Source organism: Chrysemys picta, chromosome 4 (assembly GCF_011386835.1).
Source record: "Chrysemys picta bellii isolate R12L10 chromosome 4, ASM1138683v2, whole genome shotgun sequence".
Classification (NCBI taxonomy): Eukaryota; Metazoa; Chordata; order Testudines; family Emydidae; genus Chrysemys; species Chrysemys picta.
The window spans coordinates 19,575,655-19,600,316 of NC_088794.1; the positions used below are offsets into that span (position 1 = coordinate 19,575,655).

Consider the following 24,662-nt stretch of genomic DNA (forward strand, 5'->3'; position numbering starts at 1 on the left):
CAGCATATTGATAATAATAACAGTCTGCACTTCCCATAGCAACTTTCATTTAAAGATCCCAAAGTGCTTTGTGAACGTTTGTTAGTTAAGCCTCCCTGTGAGGTCTGGTAAGTAATTTTTTACCCCTGTTTAATAGAGAAAGTGTAGCACAGAAGGGGAAGGGTCTTGGCTTAAAATGAGCTCGTGACGTGAACTGGAGGTGGCTGTATAAGGACAAGGAACATGTGTTTGCTGGATCTGAGCAGCTTCTCTAGGTGCTCTGGATTCTTGAGTCCTGGGCTCCATTCGTGGTAGTAGCTGCCGTCTTCCTCTCTTGCTGATTCTGAGTTGGGAAGGGCAAGTCATGCAAGGGTCCAACAAGAATCCTCAGCAATTCTGCCTTTCCCATTCCCCCTTCCTTCTGAATGAGGGCCTGAACCTGCTCCCATTAAAGTCGATGGGAGTTTTGCCATCAGCTTCAACAGCAGCAAGGATGAGGCCCTGGAGACATAAGCAGGCAGAGCAAAGGCCTGTCCAGCTGGAGCCGGCACCCTGATTGGACCTGCTGTACCGTGAGCAAAGTCCCATCCACACAGCCACTTAGGAGCTATTTTATGGTTACTCTTTCTTTTGGTATTGGCCATTACGTTTTTGTCAGCTCTGGTTTCCTCTGGAAGCTCTCATGGGGCCAGATCCTCAGCTGATGTAAATCATCAGGGACTCCACTGGAACGAAATCAATTTACACCAGCTGAGGATCTGGCCAATTGTCTCCCCGATTGCCTCCGTCCTGATCCAAAGCCCATCAAAGTCAATGAAAAGGCTCAAGCTTCAGTGGGCTTTGGACCCGGCCCAGGGGGCTGAGATGCAGAGCACCAACGGTAAAGACCGTCCCGGGCAGGAAGATGTCAATTCAGCAGGAAATTCCATGGCTGCGGTACAGACCATATGCGAAATGTTTGTTATCTCCAGGTGCAGCTTGATTAAAACTTGTCTTTAGTTCCTTCTAGGTGGCCATTTGCCTAGAATAAGGATTTCCTATCAGTTATGTCAGGCTTGCCAGCGCCTTATGTGAGCTGCTGGCTCATTGTGGGTCTGTATGCAGTGGTAGATAGTTAGCAAAGGGAAATGCTGGCAGAATGATGTTGCCCAGGATACGTGTTAGAGCCAAGATTAACACAGCTTGACCAGAGAATGGGGAGATCTGTTGTTAGTTACTACCTGCCTGACTGGGCTTAAAGGGACACACTATCTACCTATTGTACTCACACTTACTGTACAGTGACAGCATGGTCAGAGATATGGTGTGGTCCAGAGCCCTGAATTCTACTCCTGGATCTGCCACTGAGCTGCCAGGTGACTTTAAGAAAGTCACTTCGCTCCTCTGTTTCTCCTTCCCCCCTTGTCTGTTTAGACTGTAAACTCTCTGGGACAGACTGTCTCTTGCCATGTATGTGCAGTGCCTAGCACAAAGGGGCCTCTAGGTGCTACTATAATATCAGTAATAATAATTCGTTTGGGCACAAAATGCAATGAATTTTACAAGACATAATGGGCTGAATTTAGCACTGGGGTAACTCTGTTGGTTTGCACACACCAGAGATTGATTTGATCCATTAATAAATTAAACAAATGTTAATGGGTTTTTAATATTAAAATCCAAGAAGATCCCATTTTCATTTTTCTTAAATTTTAACATTTCTTTGGAGTGCTGGAAATGCAATAGTGCTGTGTGTGAGAAAAACAAACGGAAACTAGCTATGAACAAAAGTCAACCAGCTGTCGAGTTTCATTGTCCAAGCTGAAAAATTTGGAAACAAGCAGTATAAATAATGGGAAACAAATCTGACTTGTAAAAGTATTTTAAATGGTAACAATGTAAGGGCCTGATCCTGCCATCCTTTCTCACGCTGGGTCCAATTCTGATAGCCTTGCCTGCACTGAATAATACATTACTCAAAGGGCAGCCCCATTGATTTCACAGAGCTACTTGTAGCAGAAGGTATCAGACTCTGTCCCATTTAGTAGTACCTTACTCTACATATAGTGCAGGTTTCAAAGCCCACTGAAGTCACTGGATTTGACTCCCACTGACTTCAGTGGACTTTGGCTCAGGCCCAAATTCCCACTAACTTCAATGAGGTTAGTCTGTGTGTATGAAGGGACAGAATTGGGCCCTAAAGCAGTGGTTCTCAAAGCCGGTCCGCCGCTTGTTCAGCGAAAGCCCCTGGCAGGCCGGGCCGGTTTGTTTACCTGCCGTGTCCGCAGGTTCGGCTGATCGCAGCTCCCACTGGCTGTGGTTTGCCGCTCCAGGCCAATGGGGGCTGCGGGAAGTGGTGCGGGCCGAGGGATGTGCTAGCCACCCTTCCTGCAGCCCCCATTGGCCTGGAGCGGCAAATTGTCACATTCTCCCAGCCGAACCTGCGGATGCAGCAGGTAAACAAACCAGCCTGCCTCACCAGGGGCTTTCCCTGCACAAGCGGCGAACCGGCTTTGAGAACTACTGCCCTAAAGTATATGAGCTCAAATTCACCACTGGCATAAATGGTTGCAACTCCTCAAGCTTCAATTAATTTTATGCTTCTTATGTGAGTGGTGAATATTACTAGATCATTTCCATCTAGCTCATCCGGGGTGCAAGGAAACAACCCAATAGTGAGGTAGCAGGTTCATTGCACTATGTCTTCAGATTTTTATCTTGACAGCGCGTCTTGAAATTTCCCTGGAAATTGTCCCAATGTCCCATTTCCCTAAAAATGGTGGGGTGTTGTTACCCTTGACATATGCCCACAACTGTACTTTCAAGAGGGTACTGTTTCTAGGGCCTAGTTCTGATGGATATTATGGGCTAGATATTGTTTTCCCTATATCTGGGAGCCAGATCGCCAGCTGATGTAAATCAGCCGAAAACTATTGACTCCAAAGGAGCTACATTGATTTACATGAGCTAAGGATCTGGCCTGTGGGTTTTTAAAGATCCCCGAAATGTTTGCCCATTTTAGGTGCAGGTGGTAAAACCCTGTTAAATAGTTTTAAATTCTTAACAGTCCTGAAGTTCTGCAGTACGCCTGGGTTTCAGAAGGAATTTTTAGCTACAGTTGGGCCCACATAATGTGTATGCTGAGAAATTTGAATCTGGATTCAGATTTTGACCACCCCCAAATTTGAGACAGAGCTGGTGATTTTGTTGAGGCCCATCGCTGATGTTGGGGGATGAACGTATTTGGGTGCAGGGGCTGAGGAGAATTTTTCTATCTTTACAAAAATATTCATTGACGCAAACACGGGGCCCCATCTGGCTCCTGATGAGCCAAGTTTACACCTACTGACATCAGCTGAGGTTTCACAGGCAGTAGTGCCATTGAAGTCAAACGGGAGTCTTTCCATTGACTTTAATGGGAGCTAGATCGGGTCCATAGGGCAGAACTTGGCCCACTGTCGGCAACAGGAGCTGAAGTAGGTTCGCTGAGCCTGATTCTCCGCTTGCTTACCCTGGCGTAAGTCAGCAGCAACTGAGGTTGGCGCAGTTACCGCAGTGTAAAATGATCAAGGCATTTTCACCGGCTCTTTCTCTCGGTGCAGATTTGCAAGTATACCAGCCTGGTTCCGCAGAGAGTTCCTTTCTGCCACCTAAAGTCACAGAGTGTAGCTACACTGAGAGAGAGCTAGCTTCAGATCTCGCCTTCAGACAGCTTCGTCCAGTGGCACTTTGCTCCCTGTCGGCTGTTTCCTCAGAAGACCCTTTTGCTGGCTTATAATAAAAAGCAGCAGCACACAGAGAGACACACACAGAGCTGCCACTATGCTAAGAAACCCTGCAGACAGGAAGACTCATTAAGGAGCCTGTTGTCATTGTTCATGACTCTGAGCCTCAGAGGTACCATTGGGGCCTTTTTAATTTGGGAGCCTGCTAGACAGGTACACAGAAGGCTGTCAAATGAAGGGGAAGGTGGGGAGATGGGCAGCTGGAGAGGTGTATTAAAGGGACTCTGTCCCTTACTCGCTATCTGCTCTATATTAGTAGCTGGGCTCTGATTGGAAAGACAAAGTCAGGCAAAAGCACAGAGGATAAAGCCAGCCCACTAGGTAGCTGCGCTCTGGTATCTGGTTCCCAGGTTACTGGATGGGAATGATGTGATTTTCATTGCCATGTCGGAATGACAGTGCTGGGAATTGAAGGGCTCTTAATGGGTACTGAATGGCTGTGCTGGAAGCCAGGAGGTCAGTCAAACATTCTCCATGGCCTCGAGGAGCTTAGCATGTCCCCCTGAAAGCCAGCTGAGCTACTGACAAGCAGCCACCCCGAGTGGGATTTTAGTTGAACTCTCTCCATTGGGGTAACTATCAGCTTGGGATATTTTGTAACTCTGTGAGTGGGAAGGGGCGGGGCCACATGCCAAATGGATTTTTTTTTAAAGCAAGATATATGCTATTTCTCTTGCAAAATCTCCTTTGGGCCAAATCCTGCTCTCACGCAGTGAACTTATTTGGCACTCACTCTGGACCCGACCAGCAAATCTCTCAAGCACATATTTAATGGGACTACTCGTTGATAACCACATGCAAAAGTGCATTGGTGGCTCAGGGCCGAAGACGAGCACTTGGCCCAGTGTATTCAGTTTAATTCAATGCAGCTAAAGAGGTTGTCCTTACTTTTCTCCTAAGTGTCCCCGTGCAAGTTAGAGACAGGTCCAGGTCTGAATTTCTGCAAAGTTACAGGATGTATGAATCAGGCATGTCTCTGTTAGCAGCTCACCAGTGTCAGAAGCTATGATTCGTTGCTAACCACTATGGGCAATACTTGCCCCTCTGGAGCGTATGCTAGAATTTACACAGCAATTCCCACTCGTGGATCTCAAAGCTTGGATAAGTTTCATTATCCCCATTTTACAGCGGAGTTAAGTGACTCACTCAGATGGTAATTTAGTGACAGAATTGGAAGAGTCCAAGCTCCCAATCCCATGCCCTGTTCGAAGCTCACTGCCTTCCTTGCTGAGATAGGGATGAGGGGCCAGTTGAAGTTTCCTTCAGGACTCTCTGTATTTCAGAGATTAGACTGACCTAGCCATAAAAATTAGAAATGTAGTGTTCAAGACTCCTGCTTTCCAGCACTTTAATCACTGTTACCCTCTTTCTCATTGGCAAAACTAGATTTGATCATTTGCAAAGTTAGAAATGCTAAAAATTAAAATGGGGGAAAGCGCAGGTGGGTTTTTTCCCTTCCATGTCTTAAAAAAAAAGGCTTTTGTTTGCATAATTACATTTTGCAGCTGTTAAAGCTGTTACTCCCTAATGTGGGCTGTGCTTTGGGGCATGATTTGATCCACTGAAAATGGACAAGGAGACACTGAGCTTTGATATCAGCTGCTTCTCATTAATTGCGGTTGCTGGGTATATATCGCTAAGCTTTGTTAAAACACCCCAATGAGCCTAAGCTTAAGGTCCCTGTAATATTCATTAGCTTAGCAGACTGTGCAAACTATCTACATTTCTGTGCATGTGGGAATTACAGCTCACAGGCTTCCACGGGCAGCATGTGTTTGGTTCAACCCCCTCTTCTTTTACTGGAAAGGAAAATTTTGGAGAATGTGATTAGGGGCATCTGACATGGGGAAGGCTGGAGATAGGAGGTTCTGCACTGGGAGAGGAGGCTGCCAGGGGCCAGGAGTTCTGCATCTGGGGTTGGGGGGAAGTGTGTCTTGCAAAGGAAGGCAGTGATTGACCATCCCTGCCCATCCTCCTTCCCAGCCATCAGCGAGAGCTGCTCTGATTTCAAAAACTCTCTCTTTCTTTCCTCTCCCTGTCCCCAACTAGGTTTCCTTTGGATGCTCTGTAGCCTGACCTGCCATAGGGGATGCCCCAATTTACCTTTGCTTGCTTCTGTGGGCTCCATGGCTTCTGCAAGATGAAGAGGAAAAAAGAAGACCCCAGCGCAGAGCAGGAGACGTCAGTGTGAGACTTGTCCTGGATGTGTCACATTTACCCGCTCACTCACATCGCTGGATCCCAGCCCCAGGTTGAACTTGGTATGACACTTTTGCCCTTTGACTGAGATCCCATCTCAGGGGGAATCAGTCCCATTCCTGCTCTCTGATCTCTGTAACCATGAAGAGGCACCCATCACATCTGTGTCCCATGCTTATTTTGCTCCCCTGCTGCACTGGTGGGTGCCCAGTTTGGGAGTGAGGGGAGAGAAGGGAGTCACAGGATTGATGCTCCAAACCCTGGGACAGGAGGACAAGCGTGTTCATTTAACTCCTAAAAGCAAAGCTGAGTTTCCTACTCTTGACTGTGGATAGTTAATCCTCCAAGTGCAACTAGGGCCACAGGAAACAGGAAAGAAGAACAGTGAGAACTTTTGAGATTTCAAAATGTTTTCGTGATCCTGAATCGGAATTGAAATTTGAAATCTCAAAAACTTCCACTAACTGAAAAACTGGAGGGAGGGGGGCAGGGAAGAGGGGAGAACAGTTTGGATCAATTGTAATGTTTCATTTCCATTTTGAATCTTTCCCCTTTAACCTTTTTGGAGGTCTAAATTTACTAAAATTTCTGAATAAAACGTCATTTTTCTTTGAAAAGCCAAAACTTTTTTCCAAACTTTTTGACTCAGGAGATTTGTCGAAACTGCCCCAGTTTCATGAGAAAGGTGGGTGAGGAAATATCTTCTGTTCGACCAACTTCGGTTGGTGAGAGAGACGAGCTTTCAAGCTTACACACCACTCGTCTTCTTCATGAACAGTTTTGCTTTGGACAAATCGGCCTTTTTCAACAAAAAAAGAAGTTTTGCTGAGAAATTCTTGACCAGCTCTAATTGTGACCTCCACTAGGAGACTGCGGATCTTTGTTCCCTTCTAGTGGGTGGTCCATATAAGAGGCTTATGATTCTACTACTGATCCTAGTTAATGGCTTAGTCCTTTAGCCTACGTGGTAGCAGCTTGTGCTTTGAGTATTGAAGGTCTTGGGTTCAAACGCTCTGTTGCTCCAAGTGGAGTCAGTTATACACAGGGACGCTGGAACAGTTTGTACAGGGGGGGGGCTGAGAGCCATTGAACCAAACTGTAAACCCTGTACATGATGGAAACCGCTTCAAGCCAGGGGGTGCAGCAGTGCCAGCACCCTCAGCGCCCCTAGTTCCAGCACCTCTGGTTATACAACGCCTTTTGCACCTGAATACATTTGGTTTCCTCCTCTCTTCCCTGTATAACAACCTCATTGGCATCCATAAGAGGATAGCCAGCTTCTTAGGGGACTTGAAAGGAGCCAGTTCAAGTTTAGCAGGATGTTCTTGGTTACTGTAGCAGAGGGAATTCCAGCCAGGATCATCTAACCATCAGCACACAGCCCCCATTAGCAACAATAGCTGTGACTGGGGCCAGGGAGGGGAAACGGGGAGTCCACGTCAGTGCAACATTCTCAAGGGGCAGGCTGTCTTGCTCAGTGTGGCCCTCCCACAGCGCTTGATAGATGAGCTCGGGAAGGTGTCCTGGCAGCAGGAGGTGCGCCTGGGATGTGAATGATGGTCTCGCTCGTCGATGTCAGCAGCGGGCCGAGGAGAAGGCGGAGGAAGCTGGTTAATTTGTGTTCACACGTTTATCCTGCAACTTCTCTCATTTTCTTTCTCCTCCTTCTTCTTTCCTAGAGACTTGCCTGGCGTGGAAAAAACCTGAAGCTCAGAAATGACCCTTACAGAAGAGCCACAAACAGGCATTATCCTGGGTGCTATGGTGGTTCAGCACAGATCCCCAGTCTCAAAGGTGCTTGGCCTTGGACCACACAGCTCTCCATGGCAGAGAGAGATGTTTGTCCCTTTACTGGGTAAAAGTTCATTCACGAGAAAGCTGTCCTTGTCTTGCTCGAATATGTCCCCCTGGACAGACTCTGAAGGAGATTTCCAAATTAAGAGCCAGGTCCTGCCCTCAGTTTCCCTGGAGTAAGGGGGCAGCAGGATTTGGCTCTATGTTTTTAAGTTGTCTCACTGGTGCACTGTCAACTGAAAATGAACGAGCTGTAGAGTTTTTTTAGTATCTCCCAAGCAAATGTCTGTGTCTACAAGAAGCGGTTCCTAATGCCTCTGGGACATTTTGTGCTCAGATGTGCTAGATGGAGAAACCGTTAGGAAGTGGTGCAAACACACTGGGCTTTGATTCTGCTCCCTCTTGCACTGATGCAAATCAGGAGTCACTCCACTGAAGTCAATGGTGTTAGCCCAGTGGGAGAGCAGACTCATGCCCCTTATGTGTCTATATTAACTATGGGAAGTGAATTTTGCAGTTGGCCCCTTTTCTATAATGGGCTTGAATCAAAATCCCTGAACTCTACGTGGAGAGAAGTTTGGAACTGGGATCCAGATCTCAACTTTGGAGCTCAGGTCTATCTCTGGCGTGTATGCGTCCTCCAGCGGTTCTCTGCCTTTCCCATAATGGGTGCCCTCTTCCAATCTAGCCGTTTAGCAATCTGGGAAAGGCAGAATGGCCATGACCCTCTGACACCTGTTCATGTACATGCGGTGGGTCGCAACCCCCAGGATAAGAGCCCATGTTCTCAAAGAAATTCATGCAGCTGACAGTCTGGAAAATGCCAGTGTTCAAATCGTTAACCTTTTTTACTGGCACTGCCTCACCTAATCCAGGCATAGCCATTAGCGTTAGTGTAGTGCTGCAGTTTCAAAGGTTGTCCCTGTTTTCTCACTCCTTGTCTGTACGTCTTTCCTACCTGCTGTTAAAGCCATATGGAAATTCCCTGGGTGCTGTGCCTTTCAGGAGGTGTTGCAGACAGACTCTCCTCTTCAGGTACCCTAAAGTAGCCCCAGCAGTTGTCACTGTGGATCCCAGAAAGTACAGCTATTTCATGGCCTGATCCAAAGAACATTGAGGTCAGTAAAAACAACAAGGAGTCTGGTGGCACCTTAAAGACTAACAGATTTATTTGGGCATAAACTTTCATGGGTAAATACCTCACTTCTTCGGATGCATAGAGACTCTATCGAGTCAACAGGCCTTCCCTGCATAGAGACTATGCATCCGAAGAAGTGAGGTTTTTACCCACGAAAGCTTATGCCCAAATAAATCTGTTAGTCTTTAAGGTGCCACCAGACTCCTTGTTGTTTTTGTAGATACAGACTAACACGGCTACCCCCTGATACATTGAGGTCAGTAGAAACTCTCCCTTTGATTTCAGTGGGTTTGGATCAGGACCTCACTCAGGAAGGTCTTCTTGTGGTAGTGTTGGAGATGGGCTTGAACCCAACCCTCAGCTCTGAATACCCCCCAGCCTTATGGAACTGGAAATCCAGATCCAAATTTAGCCCCTCAGACCCAGCTCTGGTTAATTCAAGCAGCCTCAACCCTTTCACTCCTGAATCCTTTGCTGCCACCTCCAAAATGTGCAGCCCCTGAGGCTACTAGAGGTTTGTCTTTTGATGGTGGTGACTAGAAGGGAATACCCGATGAGGATGGTCACACAGTATTTGTAGCCCTTTCAGTCAGAATAAACTGCAGCTGCTGCGGCTTTCGAGAACTGGTGTCAAGGCCTGAGCTGGGTATATGACAGAGTCAGAAAGACAGGCTGTCAACATGACAGGCTGAGATGGTAGCTATGGAGATCTGAGGAGGGTTCAAAATGGCTGCCTCAGGCAGGGCTGATTCAGCCAGTATTGCAAAGCTAGTGGCTGTAGGGAGCCCTCATGAACCCCCTCCTGCCCCAGTCATCTCTGTATGGAAAAGCCAGTGGGAGGTTCCTTGCTCATGCTCCAGTGTTCAGTGGTGTGGAGTAGAAGCTGCTTTGAACTGAATGAGAACTGAGTGGGGACCACTTGGTCCCCCTAGAGAATTGGGGTGCCTCTCCCTTTAATATAACCCTGGTTAGGGTAAATTGCTGGCTCTCTGCCTCCTTCTGTGTAACAGAAAACCTCCATTCACTTGCTCCTCTAAGTCCCTCAACAAACCCATTGCACCAATTCTGGATACATCTCCTAAGGCCCGATTCCCACCATGGAATGGAACCAAGCCCTCAGAATCGGTCAGGGCAGAGGATGGGTAGTGGGAGAAGGTCATGTGCTAAATCAGGTGGATGAGGTCTGGGAAGGGGGACAAGTGAATGACGTTGCATGGAACTGTCAACAGGCCTTCACTGCAGCCAGCCAAAGACTTTGGGGGACAATGTTATTAATATTAAACAAAAAATAGTAATTGGGGCAAAACCACCATTTCTTTTTAAAGATCAAACATGGAGGATCAGGGGCACAGAGTGCCTTAGGGCGGTGGGGCCAGAGATTGTTAATGCTGTAACTCTGATGCAAAAGCTTGCCTGGTAGGGTCTCTGAGGAATGTTGTCTCCTGCTCCCCTTTAGGAAGGGCAGACAGGTAAATCTTTAGGGGCCAGATCCGTGGCCACTATAAATCAGAGGAGACTCATTGACTTCAGTGGAGCTATGCAGATTTATGCCATCTGAGGATCTGGCCCCGAGAAGAATAAGTTGAGCTAACTCAGAAAACAAATCCTTCCCCCACTTATAAAACTCACTGACCTTTCCAGCGCTCAGACCGCTGCTGCGAGACCGGATTTACGCTTGACAAACAGAGCTGTGTGTGCTGGTGACAAGCTCTCCTTTTGGGAAGATTTGCTAGCTTGGCCGGCTACCAAAACCAACATGGCCATTATTTTATTGTCTTATCCGAAGGGTTTAGCATGAAACCTCTGCCCAGCAAGGATGACCAATAAAAGGAGACACATGAGATCATCTCCTGGGGTATAAGAAGAGCAACGAACTAAGCGGCTTTAAATAATCTTCATCGGGTGCCAGTAGTCGGGGTTGCTCTAGGAGATGGTTGAATCACTTCAAACACTTCAAACACAAAACAGCTGGTAACAGACTATAGCAAGGAGTCCAGCTGCACCTGATCTTGCTTAGTGAGTCAGTCTGGAAAGTTCACATGCTGAGAAGCACTGTATTTTCCCCATGGAGCATGAAGAAGATACTCACACAAGGTGCTGTCTGGTTCATGCACATGAAGGATCAAGCATAGGGAAAGGACCCAACACTGAAAGCATTGGGGTCACACTCCAGATATATATGGCCCAGATGTCAAGGGGGTTTTCTCAGTGAACTTTGGCATGTCTGATCCAACTTGTGATGGTGACCATTTTGCTTCTGCTTGATGCGTTACAGGAGCCCATCACTGGAGGCTGTTGGTCTCGTTTTCATCTCATTTCAATGGTGGCAGAACGTTTAGCGGAAGACTGGCATTTAGGCTTAGTTTGGGTATCTAAATCCCCTAGGAGGTTTAGCAAATGGTCATGTTTAAATATTAAACATTACAGGCCAAATCTTGGGGTCTCTCACCCAGGAAAAGCTTTCACTGGGTCAACGCCTCACTGGAATGGAGCATTTTCAAATTCTATTGGCTCCAGAGAGAGCCAAAGGTGCTCAACATCCCTCAGGATATTGCCCCTTGACTGGGTGTTTTGCCTGAGTAAAGACTTCAGGATTTGTCCCTGAAATTCTTTCCGATCATTGACCCCATAATAAAGCAGAAGGAAAAGTGATGCAGAGGACGAACACTGCCCCTGAGCATCTCTAGATGCCAATAAAGAAAACTGGCTACAGCCGTATTCTGGGTAGGGATATGCCCGTGCAGCTCCCACTGATGCCAATGGGAGCCCAATATATGTATCCAAAGCCAGGATACAGCCGGATATTTCCTAGCACGGTTCTGAGTTTCTGCACAGCAAGAAGTGCTTGGCAGCCTGTGAACTTTCACTCCGTTTTCTGCACTGAGCAAGGGGGCGGGGGGTAGTTGTTTTGACTCATCCCCATTCATTTTCATCAAGGTCAGCTCATCACCTCATGCTCAGCTGATTGTGTAACACACTGTGAGCAGTTATAGCTCTCCATGGATACCAGAGACTATCTTTACTGGCCTTCTACTTATACAGAGCCAGAAGAGAACAGGAGTACTTGTGGCACCTTAGAGACTAACAAATTTATTAGAGCATAAGCTTTCGTGGACTACAGCCCACTTCTTCGGGTGCATATAGAGTGGAATAAATATTGAGGAGATATATATACACACATACAGAGAGCATAAACAGGTGGGAGTTGTCTTACCAACTCTGAGAGGCCAATTAAGTAAGAGCTCCCTCTTTAGTGCAAGTGTCAGAGACTTGTGCATTTGGTGCTGACGGACACAAATTCAATCCCTATTTAGGACCAGTGTCTGTGTGGGTACAGCCCCTGTTCATCGCAGCTATAAGCTATAGCAGTTATTCTGGCAGCAGTAGTTTGTCCCAACTGAAGATCAGTTGGCCGCAAGTCCCTGAGACCTTTCAAGTCAGAGGCAGGAGATTTGCAGATGATCATAGTCTGTTTCCTTTTTAGTAAATTGGACCCCATGTAAACTAAGAATACTAATGTTTTCTCCAGTGCGGCGAGTTTTAATTGTTTAATGGAGCACGAGGTGAATAGCCAAGGTTACTGTTGTGGAACTTAGGCTGCTAGGAGCCTTTGATTATGGAGCCATCATGGCTTCATAGTTAAGGTTCCAAAATTAATACACATACCCTGAGACTCTGTAAAGAGCTAACAGCTTTATTGAATCTAGCCAGCTTGGCTGGAGGTTTATACAGTACAAATTAAATGCTCCTGAAATGGGTCTTACGTAAAAACTGGTATGGGTGCTTCAGAGGTTTTCTCTCTATTGTGGTTGCTCCAAAATCTGGTCTGGATGGAGGAGGGGGATCTTTCCAGGACAATACGGTAACCTATTGAATATATATTGTAGACCACCATATGTCTGCTGAATTTATCTCACCTCAAGAATTGCACCTGCCTCCAGCAAAGAGCTTCCTAGCTAGTCATGGATGAATATAGTATGTAAAATATACAGAGAGAGACACACACATATGTATGTGTGTATATATATATATATATATAATTGAAAACGCAATAAATTACACAAGTACAATATGAATGTTTAAAAGCTCAAGCTGCAGTTATTTTTAAAGAGAACTTTCCATGTATGTGGATAGATAGCTCCCAAAGTAATAATATGTTATCCACGGTGGCTCCAAGCAAAATTATTTGCTCCTGGCTTGACCCCTGTGGTGCTCATAAATGGCTTGTGGCGCTTCTTGATTCTCCTATCGTAATGACTTGACCTCTAGGTTGATGGCTGAAGGTTCCTTCATCCACACATCATTTCCCACCAGGCTCCAGCCTGGCGCTTTTCTGCAGCAAACCTGTCAACAATCTGAACTTCCAAGCAGTTTGCTCTTTGCTAATTGCCCAGGCTGAGAGTGGGGGCTGCCAACTAACTTCCACATGACAAGTTTGCAGTGGGCAAAAAGTTAGATTTTTTTCCCCCAGTGGCGGCATTTTATTAGGATACTGGACTCTTCCAAACTGTGAAAGCTGGAAAGCTGACAGCTCTTGTCAAAGTACAAATGAGCTCCCCATCTCTCTTTCTCTTCCTCACCCACATACTTGCACAAGCCCTGGCATTTTTTATAAGCATATATAAGAAGCATTTTGCTTCAGTGCCCAGAAATTTCCCTTGTTCCCATACTTGTGTAACATGCTTTATGCTGCTTGTTCATCTGCCTTCCTCCTTTCCACCTCAGAGGTGACTGCATTTCAGTGGGGCTATAGAAATGTAAATCTTAATACTACTACTAATAATAATAAATTAACAATAAAGACAAACTAATACAGAGCTATTCATCTATAAATCTCAAAGCACTTTACAAAGGAAGGGAAGCATCATTACCTCCATGCTACTGAGGGGGAAACTGAGGCTCAGAGCAGGGACGTGACCTGCCCAAAGCCACCCAGGGAGTCAGTGGCAGAGGCAGGAAAATAACCCAGGTGTCCTGACTCCCAGTTGTCCCTGTGAAGCTCTTTTGGATCCTTTGGGTGAAAAGGATGCTGTAGAAAAATGTAAGGTTATTTCTCTCTTTTTATGACACATTTGCTTTAATATCACTCCCATCCACGCTGAAGTCTCTGTATAATTCTCCCCATTATAACAGGAGACTTAACTGTAACGTAACTCCCCGGAACAGTTTCAAAGAGAAGAGTTCTATGCTAGCTACCATCATTGTTCCTCAGAAAATGAATGTTATGCTCCTGAAAGATGCATTTGTTCCCACCAGAAATAATCCATCTCTAATCCTATTACAGTGAAGGAAACCATCCAAGTTTCTCTAAATGAAAATGGAAGGATATATTTGAAACAGGCAAATCTGCTCATCTCTGCAATGCAGCAAGCACTGATGTGTGAAACTCCATTGCTACACACCCCACTGGTCGCCTGCAGCCCTTGCCCATGACCAGCTTTTCAGATGACCCAGTGGGGACCTATGAACTTAGCAAGGTGATGTGCTCATGGGAATTTAGGAAGCCAAATATGCAGCCCTCTTTCCCCATCCCATCCTTCCTGGGTAGTTGGCGAAATGTATTTAAGTTAAAGGGCCAGACGCTCCACTGTTATAAATCAGCATAGCTCCAATGACACCAATTTACTAGAGCTGAGGATCTGACCCGAAATGTCTTAAAATTAAAAGGAAAACCAGCATTGCTCGATCTTGACAGTAGAGAGTCTGTAGTAGTGCTGATGGTGTAGTCAAGGGGGAAACAGCTTTAATGATCAAAATAACCAGAGCGTTGCCTTGGGCTAACTTCCAACAGAGGCAGTGTATCCTCTTTGTAAATATTGGCCTACTTTGGAGCCAGAGAGTCTCCAGATGTTTATTTGCATGACAATAAGTGGGTAGGGGACCAAAAAATGGTGTGTGTGTGCGTGGTGGGGTTTCATCCCAAGTTGTTTTGTTTTTTATCAGCAGATGATCTCTTGACAGAGGTGGTCTTGCCAAGGGAACTTTCACTGCATTTATTTAAGATGAAGGAAATATTTGTGCAGTGAATTGGAAGGGTACAGAACATGCACAAAGAGTGAAGCCAAGAAAAAAGCTGCAGCTTGAACTCTTGATGTGTAACATATTCCTGAAAGTCTTACTGAAGATGTGCAAAAAGAACAGGGATATAGCCTAATCCAGCCTTTCTCAATCTGTGGTCGGGATCCCAGACTGGGTTGTGACCCCGTTTTAATGGGGTCGCCAGGGCTGGCATTAGACTTGCAGGGGTTAGGGGCCAAAGCCCAAGCCCCACCATCTGGGGCCAAAGCCCGAGGACTTCATCCTTTAGTGGCGGGGGTCAGGTCACAGAACCCCCACCTGGAGCTGAAGTCCTTGGGCTTTGGCTCCCCGGCCCAGAACAGTGGAGCTCGTTCTTTGCCTCCCCCCCCCACCCCCCATCTGGGGCAGCTGGGCTCAGGTGAGCTCAGTTCAGTGCTCCCTCCTGGGGTCATGTAGTAATTTTTGTTGTCAGAAGGGGGTCGCAATGCAATGAAGTTTGAGAACCCCTGGCCTAATCTAATGATACACATGCCCACATGTCTATAATATATCAAGTTGGAATCTCTTTTTTTTGTAAACTCCACAATAGGATTTAAGTCTTCATTCCACCGGAACACTTTGCAAACACAAGCTTTTGGCATTTAATTGGATTGGAACAGTATCAGTGTTCTGTTTATTATAGCCAGAGTGATTTCTGCATTCCAGTGTGTATCCAATTTCTTTTAAGATTATCTAACCAAAGGTGCCCTTTTCTTTCTTGCACTTCTAGGGTGATATGGTGGGATTATGTTTTTTTAAATGCACTTTACTCCCCCATGTTGAGTTGGTGGCCCCAGTTATCTTGCTCTTTATGATTATGCACAGGAACATCTGTAGGTAGTTAGGTGTGAAGAAATCAGACATCTGCACACCACTGTCTCGTCTGATACCTTCTGGAACTGACATGGTCCCCCAGTGAGTTCTTTGACCAATATTTTCAAAAGTGACTAGTGATTTTGGGTCCCCAGCTTGAGTCACTTTAATGAGTGCTGAGTTCTAGAGGGTGAATACTCAGCACTTGCTGAAAATCAGGCTCCCATAAAGTGTCTCTAGATGGGCATTCAGAATCACTACTCACTTTAGAAAATCCCTCAGCCCCCCATCCCCACTCATCAGCAGAATAGCCTTCCTGGCCCATATCTTGCAGTCCTTTGTGTTGAGCTGAACAGGAATTTTGTCCTGAACAAGAACTGCAGGATCCTGACGGTTATTTGTATCTCTTCTTTAAGGGTAAAAAGACAGTTGGTTAAGTACAATGTATATTTATTGAATGTATCTGTATATAATTTGCACAGCCACTTTGTAAAGCAGGGGGACCACATGGGTAACATACTCATGGACTTAAACCACTCATAATTAAACAGTCCTCACTATGAAGTTTATTATATGTATAGATTTATATATAGGGTCACATTTCACTCTCATTGATGCGGTGTAAATGCAGAGTCTGTCCGTGTGTTCAAATGTCTCAAAAAAACAAACAAACAAACAAAAACGTGTAGTACAGAGATGGGCCTGAACTAACCCCTTGGATCTAAGAACCCCAAAACTTCCACCAGGTTTGGGGATGTTGGAGGGGCCTCAGACCCATCTCTAGTGTCAGGGCATGTAAACAAAAAGCAGAACAAAACAAGGATATAGTCACAGAAGACGCAACACTACAGCCCTGACTCACCCAGCAAAGCATATGCATAAATTTAAGCTTGTGCTAAAAAGCTTTGCTGGATTGGATCCTAAAATACAACGGGCCTAATTCACCCCTAATGTAACCCCATTGTTCTTCAGTGAAATGTACAGTTACCCACACATTTAAAGGTGCAGGACTGTCTTTGCAATCTATTAAGTGTCTCCCTATTGTCCTTTTTTCTTTCACTGTCTGGATTCCATCATAAAGGGACCTAACCAGACATGTTCCTCAGGAGTCTCCCAGCCTCAGTAGCCATAGAAACCAGCTATTTTTAGTCTGTTTTTCAAGATGCCAATAAATGACTTTTCTCTACTTTGGAAAGACAGAGGACCCGGTCAGCCTCATGTATTAATGCATGGTAAATTAGTGTCTTTAAAAAGCCATGCAAACTTCTTGTAAAGTACTGTATATTTAAGAAGAAAAATAAATGTGAAACTTGTTAATAGGAGAGTATATAAACATGCACAGTAGATTATTCACTTGCTATTATATTTCCTATCTAAGAAAAATATTTGTAATACTTTTTAGAGCCCACGCTTTAGAGTATAGATTTTATAGATGTCTGGAGATAAAAGAGTATTTTTGGTATATGACATATTTTGCTTTCTCCTTCTCAAGCTGCTTGCTTAATCCCTGCCCCAGACATACATTGGCAGTGTTTGGAAATTAAATCAATGCCTGTGAGAATGCAATCCTATTAAAAATCCCCAAACAATGACTTTGTTTTCTAGGATTTCATTCATGTTTGAAGCTGGAGGCTTTTCAAACAGGACTGAGAAACAAATTTGTATGATTAATTATCAGGCTGCATTTTAATGAGTGACACTGGCTTAGTATTCTACAGCCAAATTCAATATGCAAAGGGAAATAAATGTAGCGGGATAGAGGATCTGTTTCCTTGAGGGTTTTCTTAAAACCAGTCACATCTGCAGGAATTATTTAGGTCCCAGACTTGCAATGCAATGCAGTGTAACGGGGCAGACCTTTGCACCCATGCAGAGTCCCATTGACTTCAGTGGTACAATAATACTGGCACCAAAGTCCACCCACATACATCACATTGCAGGACTGAGGCCTTGGTGGTATTTTCCCACATGCTTGGTATGACTTGATTAAAATTATGCATATATACCTTGTACAGTATTTTTGAATACCCTAATCTTATACACCCTTCCTACAGATCACACAAGCCTTGTGGTGGGAAAACTCTGGTAGGGCAATGGTGCTGTGCAAGCCACCCTTCATAGACTGTCTGATCCTGCAAAGGGCTGAATGTCTTCGGCAAGGTGCTGCTTGCCTCTCAGCTCCCACTGACTTCAACGGGAGCTGAAGGCACACTCTGTATCTTGCAGGAAGTACTGAGGATACCTTGCAGCATTGGCGGCATAGAAACACAGGGCCAGATCCTCAGCTGGTGTAAATCAATGTAGCAGGAGGATCCAGCATTGGTAGCTGGGTTAGGAAAATCATCCTGGAATCAGATCAATAAAACTCTCGCGCGTGATGATGACCAAAGTGATTTTCTTTATACACTTAACAGGTATCCTAGGGCTATATATACATGGAGCCCAGTCACTTGTGCTGTAACATATTGAGTTTACAAGACTGTATTATAAATTATAGATGCATATCATGTCTGTATCTTGCACTGAAATACCTGCCTATCGATCTGTCTCCTGCTGATTAATTTTCTTTACTGACTAGGTCCTTTTTTGGAAGCAGCTAACTGGCTTTGTTTCTGTTCTTTTGTATGTCTCTGAAATCTATGCACCTGGAGTAAGCACTTTCTTGTTCTAACTGTAAAAGCATGACTGGGAAAGCAGGTATGTTAATTGCTGTAATAAAGAGACTTTATAATATCCCTTTGCAGTAGATTAATTACATTTTCCTTGTTGTTGATACTTCTTTATTATTACTGAGCTCAATTAATTGACACCAACAGGCTATTGCAAACATTACCAAGCAAAAGGAGTACAAACATGGCACTTACAGAGGGTGGGAAAGAGAATACGAGGAGTAAGGTTGAAAGGAGAACATTAAAGAGAGTGCAAATGGGGTCATTTAGATTACGGTCAAAATTAATAATTTGCTCCTTATTATCCTGACTCATATGAAAACAAATAAGGTGTCACTCAATCAACTTAATGGCAATAACATTAAATCTAGAGGTCGCACCCTTTGTTGTTTATATAGGCCAACTTGTGCAAAGAAACACCCCTTCACATGCTGTGCATTTAGTAGTGAGGTGCAAAACTGGGGAGCATTTTGGAAGTGGTTGTTCTGAATCCTGAGGGAACTGTACTGCCAAAGTGGACAAGGGGCCCCAGGGGACTTCAACAGAGGTTCTACTCTTCCAAGGATGCCTCCCGGTCTGTGGGGTTTCCTTAGGGTGACCACATGTCCCGACTTTATAGGGACAGTCCAGATTTTGGGGTCTTTTTCTTATATAGGATCCTATTACCCCCCACCTCCTGTCCCGATTTTTCACATTTGCTGTCTGGTCACCTTAGGTTTCCTCCATGCATGTTGGGACATCTGAGGCTCAGAAAGGCCTGTCCCCTTCCCAAGCCCCCCCAGATACTGTGAAAACTCCCTGGGCATGATTCTCCATTGTCTTGTATCTTCTTTAACCATTTATTTTGTGCAAAGCAGGTGTAAAACGCCAGCAGTGACATAAAGGCCTGATCCAAAGCCCACTGAATTATGTTGGCCTTTGGATCAGCCCTTCTGTGAGTTGAGAATTCCAGTCAGGTAGCATTTGACAGCCATTTTGGATGCTTCAATGGTTATTTTTTGCTCTGCGTTAGTACAGCACCTAGCAGAATGGGGGCCTGGTCTATGACGAGGGCTTTTAGGCATTACTGCAACACAAATAATAAATAATAAATAGGGCTGTCGATTAATCGCAGTTAACTCACGCGATTACGTCCAAAATATTAATCGCAATTAAAACAATGTATCGCTACTAATTGCACTTGTAATCGCACTGTTAAACAATAGAATACCAATTGAAATTTATTCAATATTTTTTGGAAGTTTTTCTACATTTTCAAATGTATTGATTTCAATTACAACACAGAATACAACGTGCTCACTTTCTATTATTATTTTTTATTACAAATATTTGCACTGTAAAAATGATAAAGAAATTGTATTTTTCATTTTGCCTCATACAAGTACTGTAGTGCAATCTCTTTTTTGTGAAAGTTGCAGGAGGCCGCACCCCAAACCTCTGTCCCCTCCCAGAGCCAGTACCCCAAACCTCCTCCTGCACACCAACCCCCTAGCCCAGCCCTGACCCCCTCTCAGAGCCAGCACCCTGTACCCCCTCCTGAACCCCCACACTCTGCCTCAGCCCAGAGCCCCGTCCTGCACCCAAACTCCCTCCTAGAGCTTGCACCCCTCGTCCCCTCCTGCACCCCAATTCCCTACCCCAGGCTCAGCCCAGAGCCCCCACCTACACTGCAAACCCCTCGGCCCCAGGCCAGAGCCCACATCCCCTCCTGAACCCCAACCTCCTGCCCCAGCCCAGTGAAAGTGAGTGAGGGTGGGGATGGAATGAGTGGGGCAGGGCTTCAGGAACGGGGCGGGGTAGATCCTGGGTTGCCCTTAAATTCAAAAAGTGATCTTGAGTGTAAAAAGTTGGAGAACACTGCTTTAGAGCCTACAAGTCCACTCAGTCCTACTTCTTGTTCATCCAATCGCTAAGACAAACAAGTTTGTTTACATTTATGGGACATAATGCTGCCCGCTTCTTATTTACAATGTCACCTGAAAGTGAGAACAAGCATTTGCATGGCACTTCTGTAGCCGCCATTTGCAAGATATTTACATGCCAGATATGCTAAACATTTGCATACCCCTTTGTGCTTCAACCATCCTTCCAGAGGACATGATTCCATGCTGATGACGCTCATTAAAAAAAAATGTGTTAATTAAATTTGTGACTGAACTCCTTGGGAGAGAACTGTATGTCTCCTGCTCTGTTTAACCCGCATTCTGCCATATATTTCAGGTTATAGCAATCTCAGATGATGACCTAAGTTCCCTCTAAGCTGCGTGGCCACGCAGAAGCCTATTGAGCACTGCACAGGCGCCCAGGCTGCAGCAGGGAGAGATGCCTCTCTCCCAGCCCCGGACCTGCCGCGGCCGGGGGAGAGATGCCCCTCCACCGGCCCCAACCCAGCCCTGTCCTGGACCTGCCGCGGCCCGGGGAGAGATGCCCCTCCACCGGCCCCAACCCAGCCCTGTCCTGGACCTGCTGTGGCTGGGGAAGAGGCACCTATCCTGCAACCCCAGCCCCGAAGCTGCTGCCTCTCCCCCCCAGCCGAGGTGCTGCTGCAGGGAGAGAGAGATGGGGGGAGTCCTCTCTCTCCGCTGTAGCCCTGGGGCAGCCTGCACCACAAACTGCTCATCCTCAGCCCCACCCCAGAGCCTGCACCTCCAGCCAGAGCCCTTCACCCCCCCCCCCGGCACCCAACCCTCTGTGCCAGCCCTGAGCCCCCTCCCTCACTGTGAACCCCTCATCCCTGGCTCCACCCCAGAGCCCTCACCCCAACCCTCTGCCTCAGCCCTGAGTCCCCTCCCTCACTGTGAACCCCTCATCCCTGGCTCCACCCCAGAGCCCTCACCCCAACCCTCTGCCTCAGCCCTGAGCCCCCTCCCTCACTGTGAATCCCTCATCCCTGGCTCCACCCCAGAGCCCTCACCCCAACCCTCTGCTTCAGCCCTGAGCCCCCTCCCTCACTGTGAACCCCTCATCCCTGGCTCCACCCCAGAGCCCTCACCCCAACCCTCTGCCTCAGCCCTGAGCCCCCTCCCTCACTGTGAACCCCTCATCCCTGGCTCCACCCCAGAGCCCTCACCCCAACCCTCTGCCTCAGCCCTGAGCCCCCTCCCATACTCCAAACCCCTCGGCCCCATTCCCGCCACATGAAATTTGTTATGTGCACCAATATGAAGGTGACGAGCTAAAAATAAGAAGAGCTAAAAATAGTGTAGCAGGACTTGTACAAGACAAATAAGGATCCTGTCAAGTGTCACTCGTTTCAAAGAATAAAAATATCTAGATCCCAAAGCAGGTCAGTATCATCATCCCCATTTTACAGATGGGGAAACTGAGGCACAGAGCAAGTAAAGTGACTTGCCCAAAGTCCCTCAGCGGACCAGTGGCAGAACCAGGACTAAAACGCAAGTCTCCTGCGTGCCAGTTTGTTGCACCATCCAGTAGTCCGTGCTGCATCTCTCTATAGGCACGGGTCCAGCAAAAACTAGCCACCTAGTAAAGGTAGGTCTTTAAAGGCTGAGTAAATTGTACAAGAAATTTTGGTGATGTGAGAAGAACTTGGGGATGGCCTATAAAAGATGAATCTTAGTGCAGGCTCCACTGTACAGTGCACTGGTGACCTGATCTGAATCCTATCCAAGTCAATGGAAAGATTCCCACTGAAACAGCCCTGAAATTGGAACAATTTATATAGTGGGGGTGCTGAGAGCCATTGAACCAAACTGCAAACGCTGTATATAATGGAAACCACTTCAAGCCAGGGGGTGCAGCAGCACCCCCCGCACCCCTACTTCTAGCACCTATGGCCCTGACAACTGGAAAGGTAGATCATTCTGCGGACATATACAGAAGCAAACAGTCAATACAGGAAGCTACGACAGAGATGTTGAGAAATTGCCTTTGAAAAATAAGGTTGAAACGAGAAAGACAATTGATTTGTTATGGATGGGGCTTGGATCTGGATTTGCCTGGGGCTTGGTGTTCAAGGCCCATGGGTTAGGTTAGGGTTCAACAGCACTGAAATATCACAACTGCTTGGGCAGGAGTGTGGCCTGAAATGGTGTAAATGTCAGAAGATCAGTGAGATTTCTGTCACCTTACAACTTGCAAAAATAGGTCCTTTCTGCCTGGGATCTATCCCAGAACCACCCACACATGGATTTGGATCGGGGGACTTTCATCCAACCCACCCTGCAAATGCTGGGGCGTCTGGGGTCTGTTCTTTCTTTTGTACCACCCAGAGCTCCTCCAGGAATGATGCAGCCATTCTGTTTAGTTTTAAATCAGCAGCAAGATGCGCCCAGCTTAAAAATAACTGTTTTGACAGTATTGATATAAATATGTGAATGCCTTGTTCTGCTATTTTCCTTTCGCATTCTTCATTGCCTGATTCTGTGTGGGCTGAAGACAGGCTGAAAGACAGGGTGAGACGGTGCCACCTATAGGACATTCCTCAGTTCCAGTCTGGGTAGGTTTCAGACAGCTGTCAGGAGTCACTTTTTGTTCTTGTACCCCTCATTATTTCAACCAGACCAGACAATGTAACACCTCCCACTCTCTACAGTAGCCAGCCTCATCAACAAACTACATGAAACGACAGGCTTACATTTAAAGTGGGGTTTGAATTTACTGATAGGAAGATGTAGCTCGAGGGAGAATAATATTATTTGCAGGATAACTGAGAAAAGTGGAATGAGTGAGATACTCATACATATAGTACAATCCTGCATTAGAAAGAAGAAAGAGATGGATATTATGAAAAGGGAAATCAGTTTAACTGATAAAAGAGTCCAACGTGTAAGATCACTGATCTCACATACACTTATGTAACTCTGGACCAACTCCGTTGAAGGTAATAGAGTTACTCTAGGTGTACAAGAATGTAACTGTAAGCAGAACTGGGCCCAAGGTTGCTTCACCAAGAAGAATAAAATCTAAAGCCCCAATCCTGCAAACAATTATGCATGTGCAATGGGACTAGTCACTTGGATAAAGTTAAGCATGTACATAAGGACTTGTAGGGATCAGCAGTAAACATTGTAGCCAAATCCAATTCCAGAAGTGACTAGTGATTTTGGGTGCCTCTTTTTGTGGGTGACCAACTTGAGGAACCGTAATTTTTAGAGCTCAGTGCTTTCTGCAAATCAGACCCTTATCAGGTATCTCAAGTTGGGCTCCCAAAATCGCTAAGCCTTTTTGAAAATATTGTCCTACACCTGGTGGTGTTTGCAGGATTTGGCTCAAAATAGACAGCATAAGTAACTAAATAGTAACAGGATAGACAAATATAAGTGCAAAGTTACTTATCAAGTAATGCAAAAAGGAATTGGAAAGTGTCATGGTAAAAGCAGCAGTAAGCGCCAACACTTGCTGTTATAATAATATTTTACAGAGTAGCTTTTATGATGAACGAGCCCAAAGCACTTTACAAACTATATATACATTGCCCCACTGAAATGCAGCCACCTCTGAGGTGGGAGGCAGCAGCGTGGTGAACTGGCCAACTGTGAGAGGTGAGAGAAAACGTTGGCCAAGGACTGCTTACCTCAGATTTGAGTGCGTTGGACAATTTTCTGGAATGCATCATCTCATCCTGAGCTTGGACTCAGGTAGCTAATCTTCAATTGAGAGTTCCATAAGGCAATGTTACAAATCTGGGGCCCAATTCTGCCAGCTCTTAACACACTGAACTCTTATTAATTCCACACCGGAACAGATTGCAGGATCAGACTGCTGAAGCCTTCTGTTTTGAATCAATGGAAATTTTGTCTGAGTAAGAACTGAAGGATGGGGACCTCGGGGCAGCAACCTTCTTACATGTCTTACTATGGAGCTATATAAATAAGTAGTATCAGCTTTGGCACATGTTTCCACACTCCCCATTGTAACTCCTTTATCGCTCACTGGGAGAAATGCAGGGAAGGATGACATTAAAGAAACATGCAGTGCACACACCCAGTGATTAGGGGCCTCCATACATGGCACATTTCAGTGCATGGACTGGTCCAAAACCAGAGAATTAAATAATACATAACAATGACATAATAATGTAAATAATAAAATAAATATTCATAAATACAATATGATAGTGATTAAAATAATACGTAATAATAAATGTTAATTACGATAATGTATAAGGGGATTAAAATGCTAAAGTACAGTAGTGATTTAAGTATTACAGAATACTAAATGCAACAATAATAATAGTTAATATTAAACCCAGAGATTTCAGCTTGAGCTGAGAACTGATGTCTCAGA

At 45.6% G+C, this 24,662-nt stretch overlaps 1 protein-coding gene across 6 annotated transcripts in view; it reads left to right on the plus strand.

Moving 5' to 3' along the window:
* The window catches only part of BLACAT1 (BLACAT1 overlapping LEMD1 locus), a 65,994-nt gene extending 47,519 nt beyond the window's left edge, over positions 1–18,475 (plus strand). For 5 of the 6 annotated variants that reach the window (XR_010600385.1, XR_010600386.1, XM_065591509.1 and 2 more), the window contains 2 exons: positions 5,793–6,004; positions 7,622–18,475. Coding sequence is in view for 3 of the 6 variants with exons in the window: in XM_065591509.1 (XP_065447581.1) it covers positions 5,833–5,934 (102 nt within the window). In the remaining 3 variants the exon portion in view is untranslated. The remainder of the gene's footprint in view (positions 1–5,792; positions 6,005–7,621) is intronic. The other variant, XR_010600387.1, reaches the window with a different exon arrangement.
* Positions 18,476–24,662: the final 6,187 nt, after the last annotated feature.